The sequence below is a fragment of the Chamaea fasciata genome, unplaced genomic scaffold (genome assembly GCF_029207755.1).
Source record: "Chamaea fasciata isolate MVZ Bird 193981 ecotype frontalis unplaced genomic scaffold, bChaFas1.0.hap1 SCAF_839, whole genome shotgun sequence".
Lineage (NCBI taxonomy): Eukaryota > Metazoa > Chordata > Aves > Passeriformes > Sylviidae > Chamaea > Chamaea fasciata.
The window spans coordinates 21,477-44,187 of record NW_027094924.1 but is presented as its reverse complement, the minus strand read 5'-3'; the positions used below and the strand labels follow the sequence as shown (position 1 = coordinate 44,187).

At 57.4% G+C, this 22,711-nt stretch overlaps 1 protein-coding gene across 2 annotated transcripts in view; it reads left to right on the top strand.

The window, feature by feature from the left end:
* The first annotated feature begins 2,042 nt into the window (after nt 1-2,042).
* Nucleotides 2,043-22,711, top strand: part of LOC136305957 (protein SPT2 homolog) — a 39,994-nt gene continuing 19,325 nt past the window's right edge. For both annotated transcript variants that reach the window (XM_066209291.1, XM_066209290.1), the window contains exons 1-3: nt 2,043-3,017; nt 10,070-10,152; nt 20,374-20,498. In XM_066209291.1, coding sequence (XP_066065388.1) covers nt 2,797-3,017; nt 10,070-10,152; nt 20,374-20,498 — 429 coding nt within the window. In that variant the 5' untranslated portion in view covers nt 2,043-2,796. The remainder of the gene's footprint in view (nt 3,018-10,069; nt 10,153-20,373; nt 20,499-22,711) is intronic.

Sequence of the window (22,711 nt, the reverse complement as noted above, 5' to 3'; positions counted from 1 at the left end):
GGGGAGTGGAGAGTTCCAGGAACATCTGGAAAAACTGGGATTCCCAAGCCTGGGAAAAGGAGGATCCGGGGGCGGGGGGGAGGGGTTTATCCCTTTTCCCGATTTTCGCCAGGATCCGAGGCGGGATCGGGATCTGCTCCCGGGGAAAATTGGGATGGGAAAAGAGGGAACGGCCTCAGGCTGGCCCAGGGGAGGCTGGGATTGGATTTTTGGGAATTTTTCCATGGAAAAGGGAGGCCAGGCCTCGGAAGGAGCTGCCCAGCGAGGTTTGGAGTGGCCGTCTTTGGGGGTGTCCAGGGAATTCCTGGAATTCCACGCGGGTGCCCTTGGAATTCTTTCCCAGCCTCTGGAATTCCGGGATTCCGCGGTTCCCTGCCTGTCCTGCTCCCGGTCCAAAAGAAAGGATGGGGGGATCCCGTTCCCAACGATGAACGGATCGGGAATCTTCCTTTTCCGTGGGATTCGTCCCATTCCAGACTCTCCCTGGGAGCCAGAATTCCCGACAGAAGGAAAAGGGATCTCCCCACATTCCCAAATTCCAAAGGGATTTTTTTTTTTCCCTCCTTATTTGTAACCCGGGATTGATTCCCAGGGGAAAAAAAAAAAAAACAAAACAAAAAAAAAGTAGGATGGGCCATTCCTGGTTATTTTTCCGGCGTTTTTCCGGCATTTTTCCGGCATTCCCGGATTCCTGCTGGAAAAACTCCAGGAATTCCAGCCCATGGATCCCATCCCGTCCCTGCTCCAATCCTTCCCGATGATTCCCCAGCTGTCCGTGATCCCAGAAAAAAATCCAACAAACCCCCAGGATGATCCTTTTCCATGGGTTTCCTCAGGATGCTGAATGAAATCCGGACTTTTCCCGGATTTCCCCGGGCTGCCTTGGCCGGGCAGATCCCAGCGCGTCCCAGGTTTATTCCAGACCCCGGCTGTCCAGGATTTCGGCCGGGGATTCATGGAATGCTGAGGTCGGAAAGGGATTTAAAGGCCGTCCGGATCCCGTTGCCTATGGAAACCTCCGGGAATCCCAGAATCCTTCGGTCCCGTGGATCCCACACTATCCATCCCATCCAGCCCATGGATCCCATCCCATGGATCCCATCCCGTGGATCCCATCCATCCAATCCCATGCCATGAATCCCATCCCACAGATCCCATCCCATCAATCCCATCCCATGGATCCCACAGATCCAGGCACATGGATCCAATCCCATCCCATGGATCCCATCCCATGGATCCCATCCCATGGATCCCATCCCATGGATCCCATCCCATGGGTCCCATCCATCCAATCCCATGCCATGAATCCCATCCCACAGATCCCATCCCGTGGATCCCGTCCCATGGATCCCATCCCATCCCGTGGGTCCCACAGCTCCAATCCCATGGATCCAGTCCCATCCCACGGATCCCATCCCGTGGATCCCGTCCCGTGGATCCCATCCCATGGCTCCCACAGATCCAGTCACGTGGATCCAATCCCATCCCATGGATCCCATCCCACGGATCCCATCCTGTCAATCCCGTCCCATGGATCCCATCCCATCCCGTGGGTCCCACAGCTCCAATCCCATGGATCCAGTCCCATCCCATGGATCCCATCCCATGGATCTTATCCCATGGATCCCACAGATTCAGTCACATGGATCCAATCCCATCCCATGGATCCCACACCATCCATCCCATCCATCCCATCCACCCCACAGATCCCATCCCACGGATTCCATCCCATAGATCCCATCCCAGGGATCCCACCCCATCCATCCCACAGATCCCACCCCATCCCATGGATCCCAATAGATCCCACCCCCCGGATCCCCCCCCGTGGATCCCGGGGATCCCATCCCGGCTCCGTCCCTCGGCTCCGCGAGGATCCCGGCGCTTTGGGGGGAGCCCAGAAATCCCAGATTTTCCTCGAGAACGGCGCCCGGGAGGGAGAACATCCGGAGGGATGGGGGGAGGGCTCGGGAATTCCGACGGGCTGGAACCGGGAGGAGGAGGAGGAGGAGGAGGAGGAGGAGGAGGAGGAGGGAATTCCTGAATCCCTGCGGGGCTGGGGAGGTCCAGGCTGGACGGAGCCGGCGGGACCTGGGAATTCGGGAGCCGCGGGGAATTCCTTTCCTCCTTCCCTCCCTTTGCCCACCTCGCTCCCAGGTTTTCCTTCGTTCCCGTTCTCCCGCCTTTCCCCAGAATTCCCGCCTCTCCCCAGAATTCCCGCCTCTCCCCAGAATTCCCGCCTTTCCCCAGAATTCCCGCCTCTCCCCAGAATTCCCGCCTTTCCCCAGCATTCCCCGCCTCTCCCCAGAATTCCCGCCTCTCCCCAGAATTCCCGCCTTTCCCCAGAATTCCCGCCTCTCCCCAGAATTCCCGCCTTTCTGCCTCCCCCGCCTTGTCCCGGGCCCGTCCCGCCGCCTCCCATCCCGATTTTCCCGCCCCTTTGCCCGGCCTCTCCCCTCCCCCTTCCCGCCGGGAATTCTGTTCCTGGCTCTGCTCCCTGCTGCCGCCTCGTGGTGCCGAGCGGCGTCTTCCCAAGTTCCTCTTTTCCCCTTGGAATTTCCCTCTGGAATCGGAGCCGGGAATCCCTGGGAGCGATGAGGAATTTTTCCAGGTTAATCCAGGCGGAGCTGGGGAAGGGCTGGAAAATTCCAGAGGGAACATTCCCGCTTTTTTTTCCCCGCCCGTCCCAACGTGGGAAAAGCTTGGAAGCAGAGCAGGAAGCCGGGGTTTGAGTTTTCCGCAGGGTCCGGTCTCCTCTGGCCTTCCGGCCGGGAATTCGACCGGAATTTTCCCCCCCGGATGATTCCCAGGAAAAGCTCCGACATTCCCAGGAATTCCTCGGGAATTCTCCTCACCCAGGGAGGAATCCCCGCCTGGAATGGGATTGGTGGGGGGCAAAAACCGGGAATAATTCCGGGCTGTGGAATTTTTTTTCCCCCCCCAGAAACCAGGGAAGACCGGACCAAGCGGCTTTTCCGGCACTACACCGTCGGCTCCTACGACAACTTCACCTCCCACAGGTAAGGAGCCTCCCCCGGGAATGCCGGGAATGCCGGGAATTCTCCTTCCCACGGGCAAAACACAGCTCCGCCCCGTTCCTCGGCGAAGGTTGGAATTCCGTGGGAAGGGGATTTTTATTTTTTCCTTCCGGAGAGTTTTGGGCGGTGCGAGGAATTCTGGGAGAGCCGGGAGGCGGATCCAAGGGTTTGGGGAATTCTGGGAATGTTTCCCATTCCTGGTTCCTTTTCCAATGGAGGATCCGAAGTTCTGGGAATTCTGGGAATGTTTCCCATTCCTGGTTCCTTTTCCAATGGAAGATCCGAAGTTCTGGGAATTCTGGGAATGTTTCCCATTCCTGCTTCGTTTTCCAATGGAAAATCCAAAGTTCTGGGAATGTTTCCCATTCCTGCTTCGTTTTCCAATGGAGGATCCGAAGTTCCGGGGAATTCTGGGAATGTTTCCCATTCCTGCTTCGTTTTCCAATGGAGGATCCGAAGTTCCGGGGAATTCTGGGAATGTTTCCCATTCCTGCTTCGTTTTCCAATGGAAAATCCGAAGTTCTGGGAATTCTGGGAATGTTTCCCATTCCTGCTTCGTTTTCCAATGGAGGATCCGAAGTTCTGGGAATTCTGGGAATGTTTCCCATTCCTGCTTCGTTTTCCAATGGAAAATCCAAAGTTCTGGGAATTCTGGGAATGTTTCCCATTCCTGCTTCGTTTTCCAATGGAAAATCCGAAGTTCTGGGAATTCCGGGAATGTTTCCCATTCCTGCTTCGTTTTCCAATGGAAAATCCGAAGTTCTGGGAATTCTGGGAATGTTTCCCATTCCTGCTTCCTTTTCCAATGGAAAATCCGAAGTTCTGGGAATTCTGGGAATGTTTCCCATTTCCCCCTTTTTCCAGGGAAGTTTCTTTCCTTGGCGACCGAGCGGTTCCGCGGAATTCTGGGAATCTTGGAGCTCACCCACAACATTTTTCCTGCTTTTTTTTTTTTTTTCTTGGAGTTCCTTATCCCAAATTTTCCTTCCCGGAGCATTCCCAACTTTGAGGAATTTATGGAATTTGGGTTGATCCTCAACATTCCCGGGGTTTGCCGCTCCGGGGATTGTTCCTGTCGGAAAAAATCGGGAAAACCCGAGGGAAAAATGAGAATCCCATCGGCTCAGGGGAAGGAGAGGCGGGATTGAATCCCTGGGAATCCCGGGAAAAGGGATTTTCCTTCGGGAATCACAGCCTGGGAAAACTCCGGGAGGAGCTCTTGGCCAGGAGTTGGAATTCCTGGGAATGTTCGGTGGGAAAAACGGGAATTCTGATGGAGGGGTGGGGCAGGAAAGGAGAATTTCAGGAGCCGGGGAAACGGAAAAACCTCGGGAAGATCCCAAAATTCCACAAATTCCTCGGAGTTGGGAACGCTCAAGGGGAGCAAAATACGGGAAAAGGAGCTCCCGAAAAAGCAGGAAAATCATGTGGGCGAGCTCCGAGATTCCCGGAATTCCATGGATCCGCACGATTCCTCAGCCCAAGGCAAATTTAACGGGAATTTATGGAAAAAACCCTTGGGATTGGATCCACGGGGGGGCTTGGGTTGATCCCATTCCAGGAAATCCTTTGGGAATTGTTTGGATTCCTGGGAAAACTTGGGGGAAAACCCCCGAAATCCTGGACTGTGGATTCCGCGGGATCACGGGATGGTTGGGAATGATGGAACACCCTCGGGAATTCTGGGAAAACAGGGAGAACCCGGGAAAAAAAAACCGCCGAGGGGGGGAAAGGGGATTTCTCAGTCCTGGAATTCCGGGCGCTGGGAAAAATGCGTGGAGAGAGAAAATGCCGGAATGACGGAGGTTGGAATGTTGGGATCGTTTTCCTGGAGCTGGGGAATCCGGGAATTCCTTCCCTGTTGTTCGCAAGGTTGGGAATTCCGCCGGCGGAGGGAGCTGAGGTTCCGATGGGAAAAGTTTTCCTCGGATTTCCCCGAAATTCCCGCGCTTCCGGGTTGTTCCCTCTTCTCCCATTCCTCTGGAAACCCGGGAATCCCTTCCCGTGTTCCCCAGGCTGGGATGTCGCCGTCCAAAGGGGCGGAGTTTCCACGGGATCGGGATCGGGATCGGGATCGGGATCGGGATCGGGATCGGGGCCTGGGATTTTCCTGGGGAATGCCGGGAGTTGAAGGCGGACCTGGGATGGAGGAGAGCGGCGGCAAAGCCACGGGAAAGGACTGGAGGAGAAATTCCCGAGGCCGAGCGGAAAACCGGGAATGGGACTTGGAGCAAGAACTGGAACGGAACGGGAAAAGGATTGGCAACGGGATCGGGAATTTTCCCCGTCCCTGGGGAATGCCGGGGGTTAAAGGTCAGCCAAAACTCCGGAAAACCCACGGAAAAAACTTGGGAAAGGAATTCCTGGAGAAGCCACCGGCATCCCAGCCTTCGGTGCCTGAGGCCGAGCGGAAAACCCGGAATGGGATCTGGAAAAGGATTGGGAATGGGGCCAGGAATGAGATTTGGAAAAGGATTGGCAACGGGATCGGGAATTTTCCCCGTCCCTGGGGAATGCCGGGGGTTAAAGGTCAGCCAAAACTCTGGAAAATCCGTGGAAAAAGACTCCCAAAGGAATTCCTGGAGAAGCCACCGGCATCCCAGCCTTCGGTGCCCGAGGCCGAGCGGAAAACCTGGACCGGGCCCAGGAATCCCGGGAATTCTCCGGGCCGCCGGGAGTTAAAGGTGGGCGTCGCTCTGCGCCGCCCCCGCCCGGCAATTCCGGCTCCTTTTTTTGGGAAGTGCGGGAATCGGGAATGGGGAATCGGCGCAGCGCGCGGTGACTCAGCCCCGGCCTCTCCCACGCCGCCGCTTCCCGAGGCTCCGCTGACGACGGCTCCGGATCCCACACCTGGATCCCGCCCACATTCCCACATTCCCGCTGAGGTCACGCTCCGCCCACATTCCCAAAGAAGTTCGGGGATGGGGGAGAAAAAAAAAAAAAAAAACCGCAGGAAAAGCCAGTCGGGAAAAATTCCCGGAGAACAAAAAAAAAAAAAAAAAAAAAGCCGGGATGGCGAAAAACTCGTCCCCGCCTGAGTTATCCCGAATCCCCTTTTTCCAAGCCCAGTCCTGGGATTGGGAAAGGAAAAGGGGGAATTCGGGAATTGCGTTCGGTCTTCGTGGATCCGCTCGGGTATTCCCGTGGGAAAACCATTGGGAGGGGTCCCAAATTCCCGGGAAAACGCCGGGAACGTTGGAATGGCCGGAGCGGGATCCCGATCCCTGGGGAGTTCTTTGGATCCCTCCCGGCTCTGAATCCTGAAATCCCTGGGATGCCCGAGGTGGGGAAAGGTCACCGAGAATTCCAGGGATTCCTCGGACTCCTCCAGGGCTGCCGAGGTGGAAATTCCGCGGGACGATCCTGGGATGGCATCGGAGCTGGAATCCCGGCTCCGACCCTTGGAATTCCAGCCCGGCCCGGAATTCCTTCCCCAGTCCCGTCCAGGCCTGCTCTCTTCTCCCCCCACGGGGCCCCTCGGGTGTCCTCGGGCCAGAATTCCCGCTTTTCCGCGGAACTGGGGCTTTCCCAAGTCGTTCCGTCCAAGGAACGGGACGAAAAATCCACGGATTTCCTCGGATCCCTGGAAGGCTCCCGGGCAAGGTTGGAACATCCCCGGGATCATTGGATGGAATTCCAGGAGTTTTCGGCCCCTTCCCGCCTGAACCGTTCCAGGGAATTCCGGACACTCCCTGCAAGAGGGGACGGATCCCGAAATTCCGGAGGTGCTGCCAGCCAATTCCAGAGGCTCGGGAATGCTCCCAGTGGGATTCCTGGGAGAGTTTTCCTTCCCCTCCCCCGGCATTCCCATTTCCATGGAATGTCGCTGCTCCAGCCTGGAGCTTTCCCAGGTTTTTCTTTTCTTTCCGTGATTCCATGAATCCCATGCCGCCAATTCCGAGAGGCAGCCCTTGGGATTTATTCCCTCCCGGAATTTCCTGGGACGGATCCGTTCCCTCCCGGGATTCCCGGTGTTGCCGGCAGGATTCCCTTCCCGGCGTTCCGAGCTTTTCCCTGGCCCCGTGGAATTCCCGCGCCGCGGGAATGGATCCCTGGGGAATTCCGGCTGTTCCGGTGCTCCGCGCCCCTTCCATCCACCCCTTCCCAACATTCCCGTGCTTCTCCATCCCTTCCCGTCATTCCCAACATTCCCAACATTCCCAACATTCCCAACATTCCCAAACATTCCCAATCCTTCCCAACATTCCCAAACATTCCCAATCCTTCCCAACATTCCCAATCTTTCCCCATCCTTGCCCACCCCTCCCATTGTTTCCCATCCCTCCCCTGGCTCCCTCCTCTCCTCTCTCAGATTTCCCCAGCTCCTTTTCCTGGATTTCCCCGGCTCCTTTTCCCAGATTTTCCCGGCTCCTTTTCCCGAATTGTTCCCGGCTCCTTTTCCCGAATTGTTCCCGGCTCCTCTCCCGGATTTCCCCGGCTCTTTTCCCCGGATTTTCCCGGCTCCTCTCCCTGATTGTTCCCAGCCCCTTTTCCCAGATTTCCCCGGCCCCTTTTCCCGGATTGTTCCCGGCTCCTCTCCTTGATTGTTCCCAGCCCCTTTTCCCAGATTTCCCCGGCCCCTTTTCCCGGATTTCCCCGGCTCTTTTTCCCGAATTGTTCCCGGCTCCTTTTCCCAGATTTCCCCGGCCCCTTTTCCCGGATTGTTCCCGGCTCCTCTCCCAGATTTTCCTGGCTCCTTTTCCCAGATTTCCCCGGCTCTTTTTCCCTGATTTCCCCGGCCCCTTTTCCCCGGATTTTCCCGGCTCCTCTCCCTGATTGTTCCCAGCTCCTCTCCCAGATTTTCCCGGCTCCTCTCCCGGATTGTTCCCAGCTCCTTTTCCCGGATTTCCCCGGCCCCTTTTCCCGGATTTTTCCCGGCCCCTTTTCCCAGATTTCCCCGGCCCTTTTTCCCGGATTGTTCCCGGCTCTGATGTCAGCCCTGCGGCTCCGCTGGGAGGGACCCGCCGCCCCCTCGGATCCCTCCGATCCCTCCGATCCCTCGGATCCCTCCGATCCCTCATCCCCATCCTCATCCCTCCATCCGCCGCTGGATCATTCCCGCTTTTCCCCTCCCCTCCCCCACCATTCTCCCGGCAATCCGTCACTTAGCAACGCCCCGAGGAGGAAAAAAGGAGGAAAAAAAAACCCCCAAAAATAAAAATTTTGGGGTGGGGGCTCAAAGCCGCCGGGCTGCGGGTTTCAAACTCTGCCCCCTCCGCCGCCAGGGCGCTTGCATCCCCCCCAAATCCCGGTTTTTCTTCGTTTGTTTCTTCCTCTTCCCGCTTTTTTGGGGGGAAGTGCGCGAAGAGGAGACGATTCCTCCGCCTTTGGAGAGCTCCGGCTGCCCGAAATTCCCGGGATTCCTGCGTGGGCTCCGCGTTCCGGCGCCCGAGCCCCGCATTCCCCTGCGGGTGACGGCCGGGATTTCATCCGCTCACTGCTCCTCTCATTCCCTCCTCCTTCCTCTTATTATTCCTCCTCCTCCTCCTCCTCCTCCTCCTCCTCCTCCCGCACGCCGAGGCCGAGGAGTCGCTTCCGCCTTTTTGGTGTGACTTTGGACGCTACGGAAGGAAAAAAAAAATATATCCAGGGAGAGAGAGAGGAAAAAAAAAAAATAAATCGGGAGAGAAAAAAGATCCGGGGAGAGGAAAAAAAAAAAAATCCAGGGAGGGGGAGAAAAAAAATCGAGAGAGGAAAGAAAATCAAGGAGGAAAAAAAATCCAGGGAGGAAAAAAAAACGGAGAGAAAAAGAATCCGGGAAGGAAAAAAAAAATCCAGAGAAAAAGAAGCCGGGAAGGAGAAATAAACGGAGAGAAAAAGAATTCAGGAAGGAAAAGAATCGAGAGAAAAAGAATCCAGGAAGGAAAAATTAATCCCGAGAAAAAGAATCCAGGAGGAGGAAAAAAAATCCAGGAAGGAAAAATAAATCGAGAGAAAAAGAATCCAGGAAGAAAAAGAATCCAGGAAAGAAAAATAAATCGGAAGAAAAAGAATCCGGGAAGGAGAAATAAACGGAGAGAAAAAAGAATCCGGGACGAAAGAAAAACCCAGGAGGAAAAAAAGAGAAAATCCAGGAAAAAAAAATAACTGAGGGAAAAAAAAATCGAAAAAAAGAGAAAACCTGAGGAAAAAAAATCCAGAAAAAAACCAGGAGAGAGAGAAAAAAAAATCCAAGAAAATTTTAAAAAAAAGAGAGAAAACCCCCCAAAAGGGAGGGCAGAAGCGGCTGGCTGCGGAGATGAAAGGCTGGACGCGCCGAGCTCTGCCGGCGGCGACAGCGGCCAGCGCCGGCTGGTGACAGCGGCCACCCCGGCCGGCGACAAAAGCCACCCCCGGCCGGCGACAGAGATCATCCCGGCCGGCGACAGCGGCCACCCCCGGCTGGTGACAGAGGCCACCCCGGCCGGCGACAGCGGCCACCCGGGGCGGTGACAGCGGCCACCCCCAGCCGGCGACAAAGATCACCCCGGCCGGCGACAGAGGCCATCCCGGCCGGCGACAGAGATCACCCCCGGCTGGTGACAGCGGCCACCCCCAGCCGGCGACAGAGATCACCCCGGCCGGCGACAAAGGCCACCCCCGGCCGGCGACAAAAGCCACCCCCGGCCGGCGACAAAAGCCACCCCCGGCCGGCGACAGCGGCCACCCCGGGCGGTGACAGAGATCACCCCGGGCGGTGACAGCGGCCACCCGGGGCGGTGACAGAGATCACCCCGGGCGGTGACAGAGATCCCCCCGGCGGTGACAGCGGCCACCCCGGCTGGTGACAGAGATCCCCCCGGGCGGTGACAGCGGCCACCCCGGGCGGTGACAGCGGCCACCCCCGGCGGCGGCAGGACGGGCGGTGACAGCGATCCCCCGGGCGGTGACAGCGATCCCCCCGGCGGTGACAGCGGCTCCCCCGGGCGGTGACAGCGGTCCCCCAGCCGGTGACAGCGGCCACCCCCGGCGGCGGCAGGCCGGGCGGCGGCGCGGGCCGCGATGGTGCTGCGCTCTAACCCGGGCGTGGTTCTCCTGTGCTCTTTCCTGCCCAGCGACTACATCATCGAGGAGAAGGCGGCCGTGCTGCAGAAGCGGGAGCATGAGGGCTTCGGCTTCGTCCTGCGGGGCGCCAAAGGTGAGCCGCCAGCGCGGGCCCGCCCGCCCCCCTCGCACGTTTCCTGCGGGCTTTTAAGGGTTTTCCCGGTTTTTTTTTTTGGGGGGGGGGGTTTATCGGGATTTTTTCCGCGGGGTTTTTTGTTTTTGGGAGGGGGCGGTGGGTTTTCGGTGGCTCGTTTCGTCCCCGCGGCGGCCGAAGGCGCTCGGAGGGGTTTGGGGGGCGGGATGGCGCGGAATGAGGGTCGGGGGCTTTGGGGTGGGATGTTTGGGGGCGTGGGTTGGGGTTTTTGGGAATCGTGGCTGCTTTTCCCTGGGATTCGGGATCCTCATTCCTGAAAATCCTGGGGGGCTCCAGAGGGATTTCATTCCTTGGTTCTGTGCCGGGTCCTGGCAGAGTCTCAGAATTTTGGGGGGTTTGGGGCCGGTGGAATTTTTGGGAATCGTGGCTGCTTTTCCCTGGAATTGGCATTCCCGAAAATCCTGGGGGGCTCCAGAGGGATTCTATTCCCTGGATTTCCCTGGTTCTCTGCCGGGTCCTGGCAGAGTCTCGGAATCCTGGGGGGTTTGGAGCCGGTGGAATTTTTGGGAATCGTGGTTCCTTTTCCCTGGGATTCGGGATCCTCATTCCCGGCACTCCTGGGGGGCTCCAGAGGGATTTTCTTCCCTGGTTCTCTGTCGTGTCCTGGTGCCGAGTCTCGGAATTCTGGGGGGTTTGGAGCTGGTGGAAATTTTGGGAATCGTGGCTGCTTTTCCCTGGAATTGGCATTCCCGGCACTCCTGGGGGGCTCCAGAGGGATTCTATTCCCTGGATTTCCCTGGTTCTCTGCCGGGTCCTGGTGCCGTCATGGCTCTCGTGGAATTTTGGAGGTTCTGGTGCCGGTGGAATTTTTGGGAATCATGGTTCCTTTTCCCTGGGATTCAGGATCCTCATTCCTGAAAATCCTGGGGGGCTCCAGAGGGATTTTCTTCCCTGGTTCTGTGCCGGGTCCTGATGCCGAGTCTCGGAATTTTGGAGGTTCTGGTGCCGGTGGAATTTTTGGGAATCGTGGCTGCTTTTCCCTGGGATCCAGGATCCTCATTCCTGAAAATCCTGGGGGGCTCCAGAGGGATTTTATTCCCTGGATTTCCCTGGTTCTGTGCCGGGTCCTGGAGCCATTGTGGCTCTCGTGGAATTTTCGGGGCTTTGGTGCTGGTGGTGCCTTGGAATTTTGGGAATTGTCATTCCTGAGGGATGAACAGCTCGGGATCCTCATTCCCGGCAATCCTGGGGGGCTCCAGAGGGATTTTATCCGCCGGTCCAGTGCCGTGTCCTGGTGCCTCTGTGGGAATTCTTTGGGAATTCTATGGGAATTCTGTGGGATTCTATGGGAATTCTGTGGGATTCAGGAATTCTGTGGGATTCAGGAATTCTTTGGGAATTCTATGGGAATTCTGTGGGATTCTATGGGAATTCTGTGGGATTCAGGAATTCTTTGGGAATTCTGTGGGATTCTTCAGGGAATTTCGGGAGGTTTTTGGTGCGGATCCGGCTTGGGATCTTTGGGAATTGTCACTTTGGTCCCCAGGGGGATGAGCAGCTCCTGCTCGGCTCGGGATCCTCATTCCCAAAAAATCCCGCCGAGCTCCAAAGGAATTTCCTTCCCTCGTTCCCTCTTTTCCCAATTCCCGGCGGGTTTTTTGCCGTGGGTTTGGAATTTTGGGATTTTTTTTTCCCCGTGGGAATGAACATCCCCTGCCCAGCTCCATCCCTGGATTTTTACGCTCCGAATTCCCGGAGTTTTTCCCTGGATTTTGGCCGGGGAGAGTTGAGGGATTCTGGGGAAAACCTGGAGAGGCTTTTCCTGCTGTTCCCAGCCCGGACCTCGTCCCGAGGTTTTTCCCATTTTCCCAGGAGGATTTCTGGATTTCCCATTTTTGCAGGAGAATTCAGATTCTCCAGGAATTCTGTGGGATTCGGGAATTCTGTGGGATTCTCCCGGAATTCTGTGGGATTCTCCAGGAATTCTGTGGGATTCGGGAATTCTGTGGGATTCTCCAGGAATTCTGTGGGATTCTCCAGGAATTCTGTGGGATTCGGGAATTCTGTGGGATTCTCCAGGAATTCTGTGGGATTCTTCAGGAATTCTGTGGGATTTGGGAATTCTGTGGGATTCTCCAGGAATTCTGTGGGATTTGGGAATTCTGTGGGATTCTCCAGGAATTCTGTGGGATTCTTTAGGAATTCTGTGGGATTTGGGAATTCTGTGAGATTCTCCAGGAATTCTGTGGGATTTGGGAATTCTGAGTGATTCTTTAGGAATTCTGTGGGATTTGGGAATTTTGTGGGATTCTCCAGGAATTCTGTGGGATCCGGGAATTCTGTGCAATTCTTTGGGAATTCTGTGGGAATCCCCCCCATTTCCCAGGCCCTCATCCTGGAATTCCATGGATTTTTAGGCCGGGATTCCATGGATTCTAGGCCGGGATTCCATGGATTCTAGGCCGGAATTCCATGGGTTTTAGGCCGGGAATTGGCCCCGCCCACGTGGCCGCTGCTCCCTGCGGGTTTTCCTGGATTTTCTCGGCCCTGGCGAGCAGAGGGGGGAGGGGCCGGGGCCTCACGCCGGCCTGGGGCCCGCGGGGACGATCCTTGCGGGAATTTCCTCTTCCTGCTGCAAATTCCCGCCGGGAACGTTCCCGTTCCGTGCCCGTCCCGGGGGGCGATTCCAGGGGACGGCTCCGGCCACCCCGGCCACCTTCCCAGCCCTCGCAGCTGCCCCGGGGAACATCCCGTGGATCCCACCCCATGGATCCCACCCCAGAAATCCCGTGGATCCCACCCCATGGATCCCATCCCAGAAATCCCGTGGATCCCATCCCATGGATCCCATCCCATGGATCCCATCCCATGAGTCCCACCCCATGGGTCCTGCCCCATCCTATAGATCCCATAGATCCCATCCCATGGATCCCAGCCCATAGATCCCATGGATCCCACCCCATGGATCCCATCCCGTGGATCCCACCCCATGGATCCCATCCCAGAAATCACGTGGATCCCACCCCATGGATCCCATCCCAGAAATCCCGTGGATCCCATCCCATGGATCCCATCCCAGAAATCCCGTAGATCCCATCCCATGGATCCCATGGATCCCATCCCAGAGATCCCATGGATCCCACCCCGTGGATCCCATCCCAGAGATCCCATGGACCCCATCCCATGGATCCCATGGATCCCATCCCATGGATCCCATTCTGTGGATCCCAGCCCATGGATCCCACCCCATCCTATGGAGCCTGTTCCATGGATCCCAATAGATCCCATCCCATGGATCCCATAGATTCCACCCCATCCCATGGATCTCATCCCATGGATCCCGTCCCACGGATCCCGTCCCACGGATCCCGTCCCACGGATCCCATGGATCCCAGCCCATCCCATGGATTCGAGTTATTCCCGGTTTTCCCGGTCCCTGCAGCACTCGGGGCTTCCCCCCATCCAACCCCTCGGGAATTCCCGGCTCTGGCTCTCCCTGGATCCCTGGAATTGCCCATCCCACCATTCCAGGAGTTCGTGCTTGGAGGGATCGCAGGGATCCGCCCGGAAATCCAAACGGCGGGAACGAATCCAAAGGTTTTCCTGGATGGGATGAGCTTCCCTCGGTTTGGCCGGAGAGAGCCGGGTTGTTCCCGAAATTCCCGAGGTTTTTCCTTCCTCTGGTGGAGCCGATCCCGAGGGAAGGGAGGAGCGGGAGCTGGGCCGGGGGGTTGGGAGTTCCCGGAGCTCGGGCCTTGCCGGGATCTGCGGGATCCACGGATCCTTCGGGAATTCCCGGAGCTCGGGCCTTGCCGGGATCTGCGGGATCCACGGATCCTTCGGGAATTCCTGGAGCTCGGGCCTTGCCGGGATCTGCGGGATCCACGGATCCTTCGGGAAATCCGTGAGTTTGGAGCTTTCTGGGATCCGTGGGATGGGGATCTGCTCCAAGTGCCTGAGCACTCCAGGACTGACCAGGACGGGATCTGGTGATTCCAGGACGGGATCTGGTGATTCCGGGATGGGATCTGGTGATTCCAGGACGGGATTTGGGGATTCCAGGACGGGATTTGGGGATTCCAGGACGGGATTTGGGGATTCCCGGACGGGATTTGGGGATTCCAGGACGGGATTTGGTGATTCCGGGATGGGATCTGGTGATTCCAGGACGGGATCTGGTGATTCCAGGACGGGATTTGGGGATTCCAGGACGGGATTTGGGGATTCCCGGACGGGATTTGGGGATTCCAGGACGGGATTTGGGGATTCCCGGACGGGATTTGGGGATTCCAGGACGGGATTTGGGGATTCCAGGACGGGATTTGGGGATTCCCGGACGGGATTTGGGGATTCCCGGACGGGATTTGGGGATTCCGGGACGGGATTTGGTGATTCCGGGACGGGATTTGGGGATTCCAGGACGGGATTTGGTGATTCCAGGATGGGATTTGGGGATTCCAGGACAGGATTTGGGGATTCCAGGACGGGATTTGGTGATTCCGGGATGGGATCTGGTGATTCCAGGACGGGATCTGGTGATTCCAGGACGGGATTTGGGGATTCCAGGACGGGATTTGGGGATTCCCGGACGGGATCTGGTGATTCCAGGACGGGATTTGGGGATTCCCGGACGGGATTTGGGGATTCCAGGACGGGATTTGGTGATTCCAGGACGGGATCTGGTGATTCCAGGACGGGATTTGGGGATTCCCGGACGGGATTTGGGGATTCCCGGACGGGATTTGGTGATTCCAGGACGGGATTTGGGGATTCCAGGACGGGATTTGGGGATTCCCGGACGGGATTTGGGGATTCCAGGACGGGATTTGGTGATTCCGGGATGGGATCTGGTGATTCCAGGACGGGATCTGGTGATTCCAGGACGGGATTTGGGGATTCCAGGACGGGATTTGGGGATTCCCGGACGGGATCTGGTGATTCCAGGACGGGATTTGGGGATTCCCGGACGGGATTTGGGGATTCCAGGACGGGATTTGGTGATTCCAGGACGGGATCTGGTGATTCCAGGACGGGATTTGGGGATTCCCGGACGGGATTTGGGGATTCCCGGACGGGATTTGGTGATTCCAGGACGGGATTTGGGGATTCCCGGACGGGATTTGGGGATTCCCGGACGGGATTTGGGGATTCCGGGACGGGATTTGGTGATTCCGGGACGGGATTTGGGGATTCCAGGACGGGATTTGGTGATTCCAGGACGGGATCTGGTGATTCCAGGACGGGATTTGGGGATTCCCGGACGGGATTTGGGGATTCCCGGACAGGATTTGGGGATTCCAGGACGGGATTTGGTGATTCCAGGACGGGATTTGGGGATTCCCGGACGGGATTTGGGGATTCCCAGACGGGATTTGGGGATTCCAGGACGGGATTTGGTGATTCCAGGACGGGATTTGGGGATTCCCGGACGGGATTTGGGGATTCCAGGACGGGATCTGGTGATTCCAGGACGGGATTTGGGGATTCCCGGACGGGATTTGGGGATTCCAGGACGGGATTTGGGGATTCCCGGACGGGATTTGGTGATTCCCGGACGGGATTTGGGGATTCCAGGACGGGATTTGGTGATTCCGGGACGGGATTTGGAGATTCCAGGACGGGATTTGGGGATTCCAGGACGGGATTTGGGGATTCCAGGACGGGATTTGGTGATTCCGGGACGGGATTTGGAGATTCCAGGACGGGATTTGGGGATTCCAGGACGGGATTTGGGGATTCCCAGACGGGATTTGGGGATTCCAGGACGGGATCTGGTGATTCCAGGACGGGATTTGGGGATTCCAGGACGGGATTTGGGGATTCCGGGACGGGATTTGGTGATTCCAGGACGGGATCTGGTGATTCCAGGACGGGATTTGGGGATTCCAGGACGGGATCTGGTGATTCCAGGACGGGATTTGGGGATTCCAGGACGGGATTTGGGGATTCCAGGACGGGATCTGGTGATTCCAGGACGGGATTTGGGGATTCCAGGACGGGATCTGGTGATTCCAGGACGGGATTTGGAGATTCCAGGACGGGATTTGGAGATTGGTGATTCCAGGACGGGATCTGGTGATTCCAGGACGGGATTTGGGGATTCCAGGACGGGATTTGGGGATTCCAGGACGGGATTTTGTCCTTCCAGGATGGAATTTGTTCCTCCAGGATGGAATTTTGGTGCTCCCAGCCCTTCCTGGCGACCCGGCTCTGCCAAAGCTCCTCCCACAGCTGCCTCTGGAATTCCGGCTGGGAATTTTGGGAATTCAAGCCCCGGGATTCCCCATTCCCCAACCAGAGCCCTGGTGGCTCCTCAGGGAGTTCCAGCTGTCCTTCCCAGAATTCCAAGCCCGGAGTTTCAGTGGGCAAGGCCGAACCTCCTGCTCCGGGAATTCTCCTTCCCGGCGGGAACTGCCCGGATTGAATTCCCAACTTTTCCATCCTCCCATTGGATGGGAGGCTCTTCCCGTGGGATTTTCCTCCCTGGGAGAGATTTCGGGGATGGTTTTCCCAGGATTTCCACACCTGGATGGGGGGAGGGGGGAGGGGTGGGGCTGGTTCGTTCCCCAGGCGGTTTTTTGGGAATGGCTGAGCCGGGAGACGTAGCGCAGGATTCCCCGGATTTGCTGGGAGCCGGGATGTCCTGCCCCTCTCCCTTCTCCGTCCCGCGGGGCTGGAAAACCCGGGATAAAACTTCCCAAGGCCGGGATGGATCTCGGAGCACCCTGGGAGAGCGGGAAGTGTCCGAGGGTTGGAACTGGGGAGGATCCCGGGAGAGCTTCCAGAACATTCCAGGGCCTGGAGGGGCTCCGGGAGAAGCCGGAATTTGGGAAAGGGACGGAGAGGACGGGAAGGGAAGGAATTCCTGGCCGGGTTGGAATTCCCGGAGAATCCCTGGAATGTCCAAGGCCGGGCTGGAGAGCGCTGGGATGGTGGGAGTTTTCCTGCCCGTGGGATGGCACCGAAGGTCCGTGGATCCCATCCCAAACCATTCCGGGATTCTGGGATCCGGGAGGCTCCGGCTCCATCCCGAGGGGTCTGCCTGGAATTCGGGGATGGAAAAGGGAAGGGAGACCTTTCCTGGAGCGCCGAGATTCCCAGGGAAGCCCCTGGATCCCGAAATCCCTTTGGGATGGATCCAGGCTGAGGCCGGGAGAGCTGGGAATGGCGGGAATTCCCTGGGAAAGGGGAGATTTGGGGGAAGGAATTCCCGGAGAACCCTTGGGAATGTCCAAGGAGAGGTTGGAGCAGCCTGGGATCATGGAATCGCCCCCACGTCCCTTCGTCCCCTCCTGGGTGAATTTCCACTCCCAGAATTTATTCCAGAGGGAGAAAATTCCCGACTCCCGGGCGTTTTCCCCTTCGCCGAATCCTTCAGGCTTCCCAAATCCTGGATCACGACGCGCACCCGACGTGGGCTGGTGGCTCCCGGCCCACGGGAAACGCCTGGAAAACTGCCCGGAATGACACACGGATCGCTCCGGAGCAGGGGGGGGGAGGGGATGGATCGGCACGGGACGGGATCCGTGGGATGCGCCGCTGGAGCCGCCAGATCCATCCCGGAGAATCCACGGGATGGTCCGAGGCTCGGACCTTTGGAGCAGCCTGGGAGAGCGGGAGACGAGAAATTCCTGCCAGGATCTCGGGAGGGTTTCGGAGAGCGCTCCGACATTCCCGGGGTGGGAGAGGTCTAAAAATAGGGACGAGCTGTCAAAGCTGTTTTCCCCCTTTTCCTGCCGGGAAAGGCGGGAGCCGCGCCAAGCCGTTGGCGGGAAGCAGCTGAGAAGCTTCAGCGCGCGGAGGAGGAGTGGCGGGGCGAGGTTCCCCTCCCGGGCGGTGATCCGGGCCCCGAGTGGAAAAATCCCGCCGGGAAAAAAAAAAATTCCGGGAAAAAAAAAAAAAAAAAACAAAAAACCCCCCAACCAAACCGAAACCCCAACGGGGAAAGGAGGGAAGAGTCTTGGATGCGTTCGGCGGGATGGGAGAGGAGGAACGCCGGGAATGTTGTCGCTGGAAGGACGTCAACGGCGTCACCTCGGCCAGCGGCTCCAAAACGGAACCTTTCGGGAGGGGGGGGGGGAGGATTCCTAAGGGCGACAATTCCCCCTGATCCGCTCCTGGAGGATTTGGGAATGAGGAGAGATCCCGCGGGAAGGGCTCGGCGGGGAGGGAGAGGGACGAGGGAAAACCGGGAACGAGGAAGGCAGGAAGGGTTTCACGGAGGAGTTCTCCGCGAGGCTGGATCGTCCCGGTGGGAATTCCTCCCGTTTTCCTGAGCTTTGGTGGGTCCGGGTGGATCCTCTGGGAGCTGATTGGTCAGGGGGGAACTGACGGATCCCGGGAATGGAAAACGCTTGGAAAACTCCCTGTGCTGCGATCCCGTGGGATCTCCTGGATCCTGGGGGATCTCCGGGCCGGGCTTTGAGCTCCTTCCCGCCCAAAGCTCTCCAGGAGCTGGGAATTGTGGGATGGTGGCCCATGGAATGCCGGCGGGGCCTCGGATCCCTCCGGATCCGCTGGGAGGTTCGGGACGGTTTCCCCACGGAAAGGGCGGCCGGGCCTCGGCGGGAGGTTGGGAATTCCCATCCCCGGAGGTGTCCAGGGAATTCCTGGAGCGGCACCTGCCGCTGTCCCAGCGTGCTCCAGCCCGGTGGATTTTTCCAGGGAATTCGGGGAGTTCCAATCCCTGGAAGTGTCCAGAGAACCGGAGGGCGCGGCACGTGGGAATGTGGGGCGGGGGGGGAGGGGCTTTGGGAATGGTTGGGGCCGATGGGATTTTCCAAGGGATGTTCCAACCCAAACGACTCCGTGACTCCACCTTGGGTTCCACCCTGGATTCCCATTATCGATCCCATTATCGATCCCATGGTTGATTCCACCTTGGGTTCCACCCTGGATTCCAGCACTGATTCCATCAGTGGTTCCATCACTGATTCCGTAATTGATATCCCATCATTAATTCCATGGTTGATATTCCGTCATTAATTCCACGGTTGATATCCCATCGTTAGTTCCATGATGGATTCCATCTTGGATCCCATCTCGGATTCCATCTTGGATTCCTTCATTGATTCCACGATGGATTCCATCTCGGATTCCATCCTGGATTCCATCCTGGATCCCATGCTGGATTCCATCTCGGGTTCCATGCTGGATCCCATCTCGGATTCCATCCTGGATTCCATGCTGGATTCCATGCTGGGTTCCATGCTGGATCCCATGCTGGATTCCATCTCGGGTTCCATCCTGGATTCCATCCTGGATTCCATCTCGGGTTCCATCCTGGATTCCATCTCGGGTTCCATCCTGGATTCCATGCTGGATCCCATCCTGGATTCCATGCTGGATTCCATGCTGGATCCCATCTCGGATCCCATGCTGGATTCCATCTCGGGTTCCATGCTGGATCCCATCCTGGATTCCATCTCGGGTTCCATGCTGGATTCCATCCTGGATTCCATCTCGGGTTCCATGCTGGATTCCATCCTGGATTCCATCTCGGGTTCCATGCTGGATTCCATGCTGGATTCCATCTCGGATCCCATCCTGGATTCCATCTCGGGTTCCATGCTGGATCCCATCCTGGATTCCATCTCGGGTTCCATGCTGGATTCCATGCTGGATTCCATCTTGGATCCCATGCTGGATCCCATCCTGGATTCCATGCTGGATTCCATGCTGGATCCCATCCTGGATTCCATCTCAGGTTCCATCCTGGATTCCATCTCGGGTTCCATCCTGGATCCCATCTCGGGTTCCATGCTGGATTCCATCCTGGATTCCATGCTGGATTCCATGCTGGATCCCATGCTGGATTCCATGCTGGATTCCATCTCGGGTTCCATGCTGGATTCCATGCTGGATCCCATGCTGGATCCCATGCTGGATCCCATCCTGGATTCCATGCTGGATTCCATGCTGGATCCCATCTCGGATCCCATCACTGAGGTGGGAACGGGGCCGCGCCGAGGGGAGCTCCGGCTCTTCCCGGTCACCTCCCCGCTGGACGTTGGGAAGAATTCCCTCCCGGAACGCCCGTTCCCGCTGGCATTCCGATCGCCGCGCCTGCGGCGCCCGGGGACACGGATCGGGCTTGTCCTGGCCGCTCGTCCTCCGGCGGCTTTTCCCGCTCCGCGATCCCGCGCCTGCCGGCGTGCGCGGCCGTTCCCTCGCGGAGGCTCCCTCTGGCGCGCCCTCACCTCCCCGCTCCGTGTTTTCCAGCCGAGACGCCGATCGAGGAGTTCACGCCCACGCCGGCGTTCCCGGCGCTGCAGTACCTGGAGTCCGTGGACGTGGAAGGAGTGGCCTGGAGAGCGGGATTGCGCACGGGCGACTTTCTGATCGAGGTGAGCCCCCCCGGCCTCCGCCCCTCGCCCCGGAACCTTTGGGGCAGGAGAGGGAGGGAGGGAATTTCCCGGGAGTTTTGGAATTCTGGATCGGGAGGAGCCAGAGTCCTCCAGGCCGTGGGAACCTCCAGAGGTTCTCCGAGTGCGGATCCAGAGGGTTCGCTGTGTCCTTGAGGAGCTGCCGGGAGCTCTCCAGGTGGGGATCCCGAGGGTCTGGAATTCTCCAGGTGGGGATCCAAAGGGTCTGGAATTCTCCAGGTGGGGATCCGGAGGGTCTGGAATTCTCCAGGTGGGGATCCGGAGGGTCTGGAATTCTCCAGGTGGGGATCCCGAGGGTCTGGAATTCTCCAGGTGGGGATCCCGAGGGTCTGGAATTCTCCAGGTGGGGATCCGGAGGACCTGGAATTCTCCAGGTGGGGATCCGGAGGGTCTGGAATTCTCCAGGTGGGGATCCGGAGGGTCTGGAATTCTCCAGGTTTGGATCTGGAGGATCTGGAATTCTCCAGGTGGGGATCCAGAGTCCCCCAGGTCAGGAAACTTCCGGGAGTTTTCCAGGTTGGGATCAGGAGGGTCTGGAATTCTCCAGATGTTTGAACTCCCGGGAGTTTTCCAGGTTGGGATCAGGAGGATCTGGAATTCTCCAGGTTTGGGATCAGGAGGATCTGGAATTCTCCGGGTGTGGATCCAGAGGGATCCAGAGTCCTCCAGGTGATGGAACTTCCAGGAGCTCTCCAGGTTTGGATCAGGAGGTTCTGGAATTCTCCAGGTTTGGGATCAGGAGGGTCTGGGATTCTCCAGGTTTGGCTGAGGAGGATCTGGAATTCTCCACATGTTGGAACTTTCAGGAGTTTTCCAGGTTTGGATCCAGAGGGATCCAGAGTCCCTCAGGTGATGGAACTTCCCGGAGTTTTCCAGGTTTGGATGAGGAGGATCTGGAATTCTCCAGATGTTTGAGCTCCCGGGAGTTTTCCAGGTTGGGATCAGGAGGATCTGGGATTCTCCAGGTTTGGGTCAGGAAGATCTGGAATTCTCCGGGTGTGGATCCAGAGGGATCCAGAGTCCCTCAGGTCATGGAACTTCCAGGAGTTTTCCAGGTGGAAAGAACGGCGGGAATTCCTCCCGGAAAACCAGGAGCAGCCTCTGGAACGGCTGGAAACGGGGAAAATCCCTCCTGGAGGGATCCCAAGCCCCGCTGGATTTGGGGGATTCGGATCCACGTCTGGGAATTCCGGGATTTGATCTCCGAGGGCTTTTTCCAAGCTCAGCAATTCCATGATCCAGGAATGGCTCCGGGAGGAAATTCCCGCTGCTGGAATTGCCCGGTGTGGGGAAATCCCACCGGAATTCCAGAGGAAACTCCACCAATTCCAGCCTTTTGTCCCCTCCCCCGTATCCTGGGGAAGTTTTAAATCCTGGAATTCTTTTTTTCCATGGAAACGGAAAACTTGGACCGCTTCCGTGAGAATTCCCCGATTGCTGAAGGAATTCCCGGGATTTGGGACACGGGCGCGGCTGGGAATCCGTGGATCATTCCAGGATTTCGGGACGGATTGTATTGTTGTCCGGAGGGGGTTTTTTTAAGGAAAAACGGGAATTTGAGGGAAAAAACAATGGGATCCCAGAATCCCCTGGGTAGCCCCAGACGGGATATTCGGGAATGTTGCTCCATGGAAAAGGTCGGGAAGCTTCGGAAGGGGCGGTGGCGGAGTCAAATCCTTGGGAACGTTAAAAAAGCCCGGGATTTGGGAATGTGGGTCAGCGGTGATCTCTGAGGCTTTTCCAACCTCGGCAATTCCGTGATTTTCTTCGGGAAGGAGGAACAATCCTGCTCTGGGCATGGGGTGGGAACGGGCCAACCCAGTCCCAGGCATTCCACCATCCCAGAATTCCAGGTTGTTTTTAACATCCAGGAGAGGGGAGGGAGGGGGAAAAAAATTAAAAATAAAAATTCCCCCTCTGGAATTGTGGGAATTCGGGAGAGCTGAAACGTTCCCGGATTCTCTCCCCTCGCTGGGAAGGTCAGGAAGCCCAAAAAAAAAAAAAGCCGGAAATGCGGATAATTCCGGCTCCGGAGCGTGGGAGGTCGATCAAGAAAAACGATCCGAGGAAAAATCAAAAGCCGGGATTCGGGATCATCGGGAATTTGGGAAAAAAAAATTAAAAGAAAAAAAGAGGGAAGAGGCTGGGGCAGCTTCGGTTGGTTTTTACGGGAA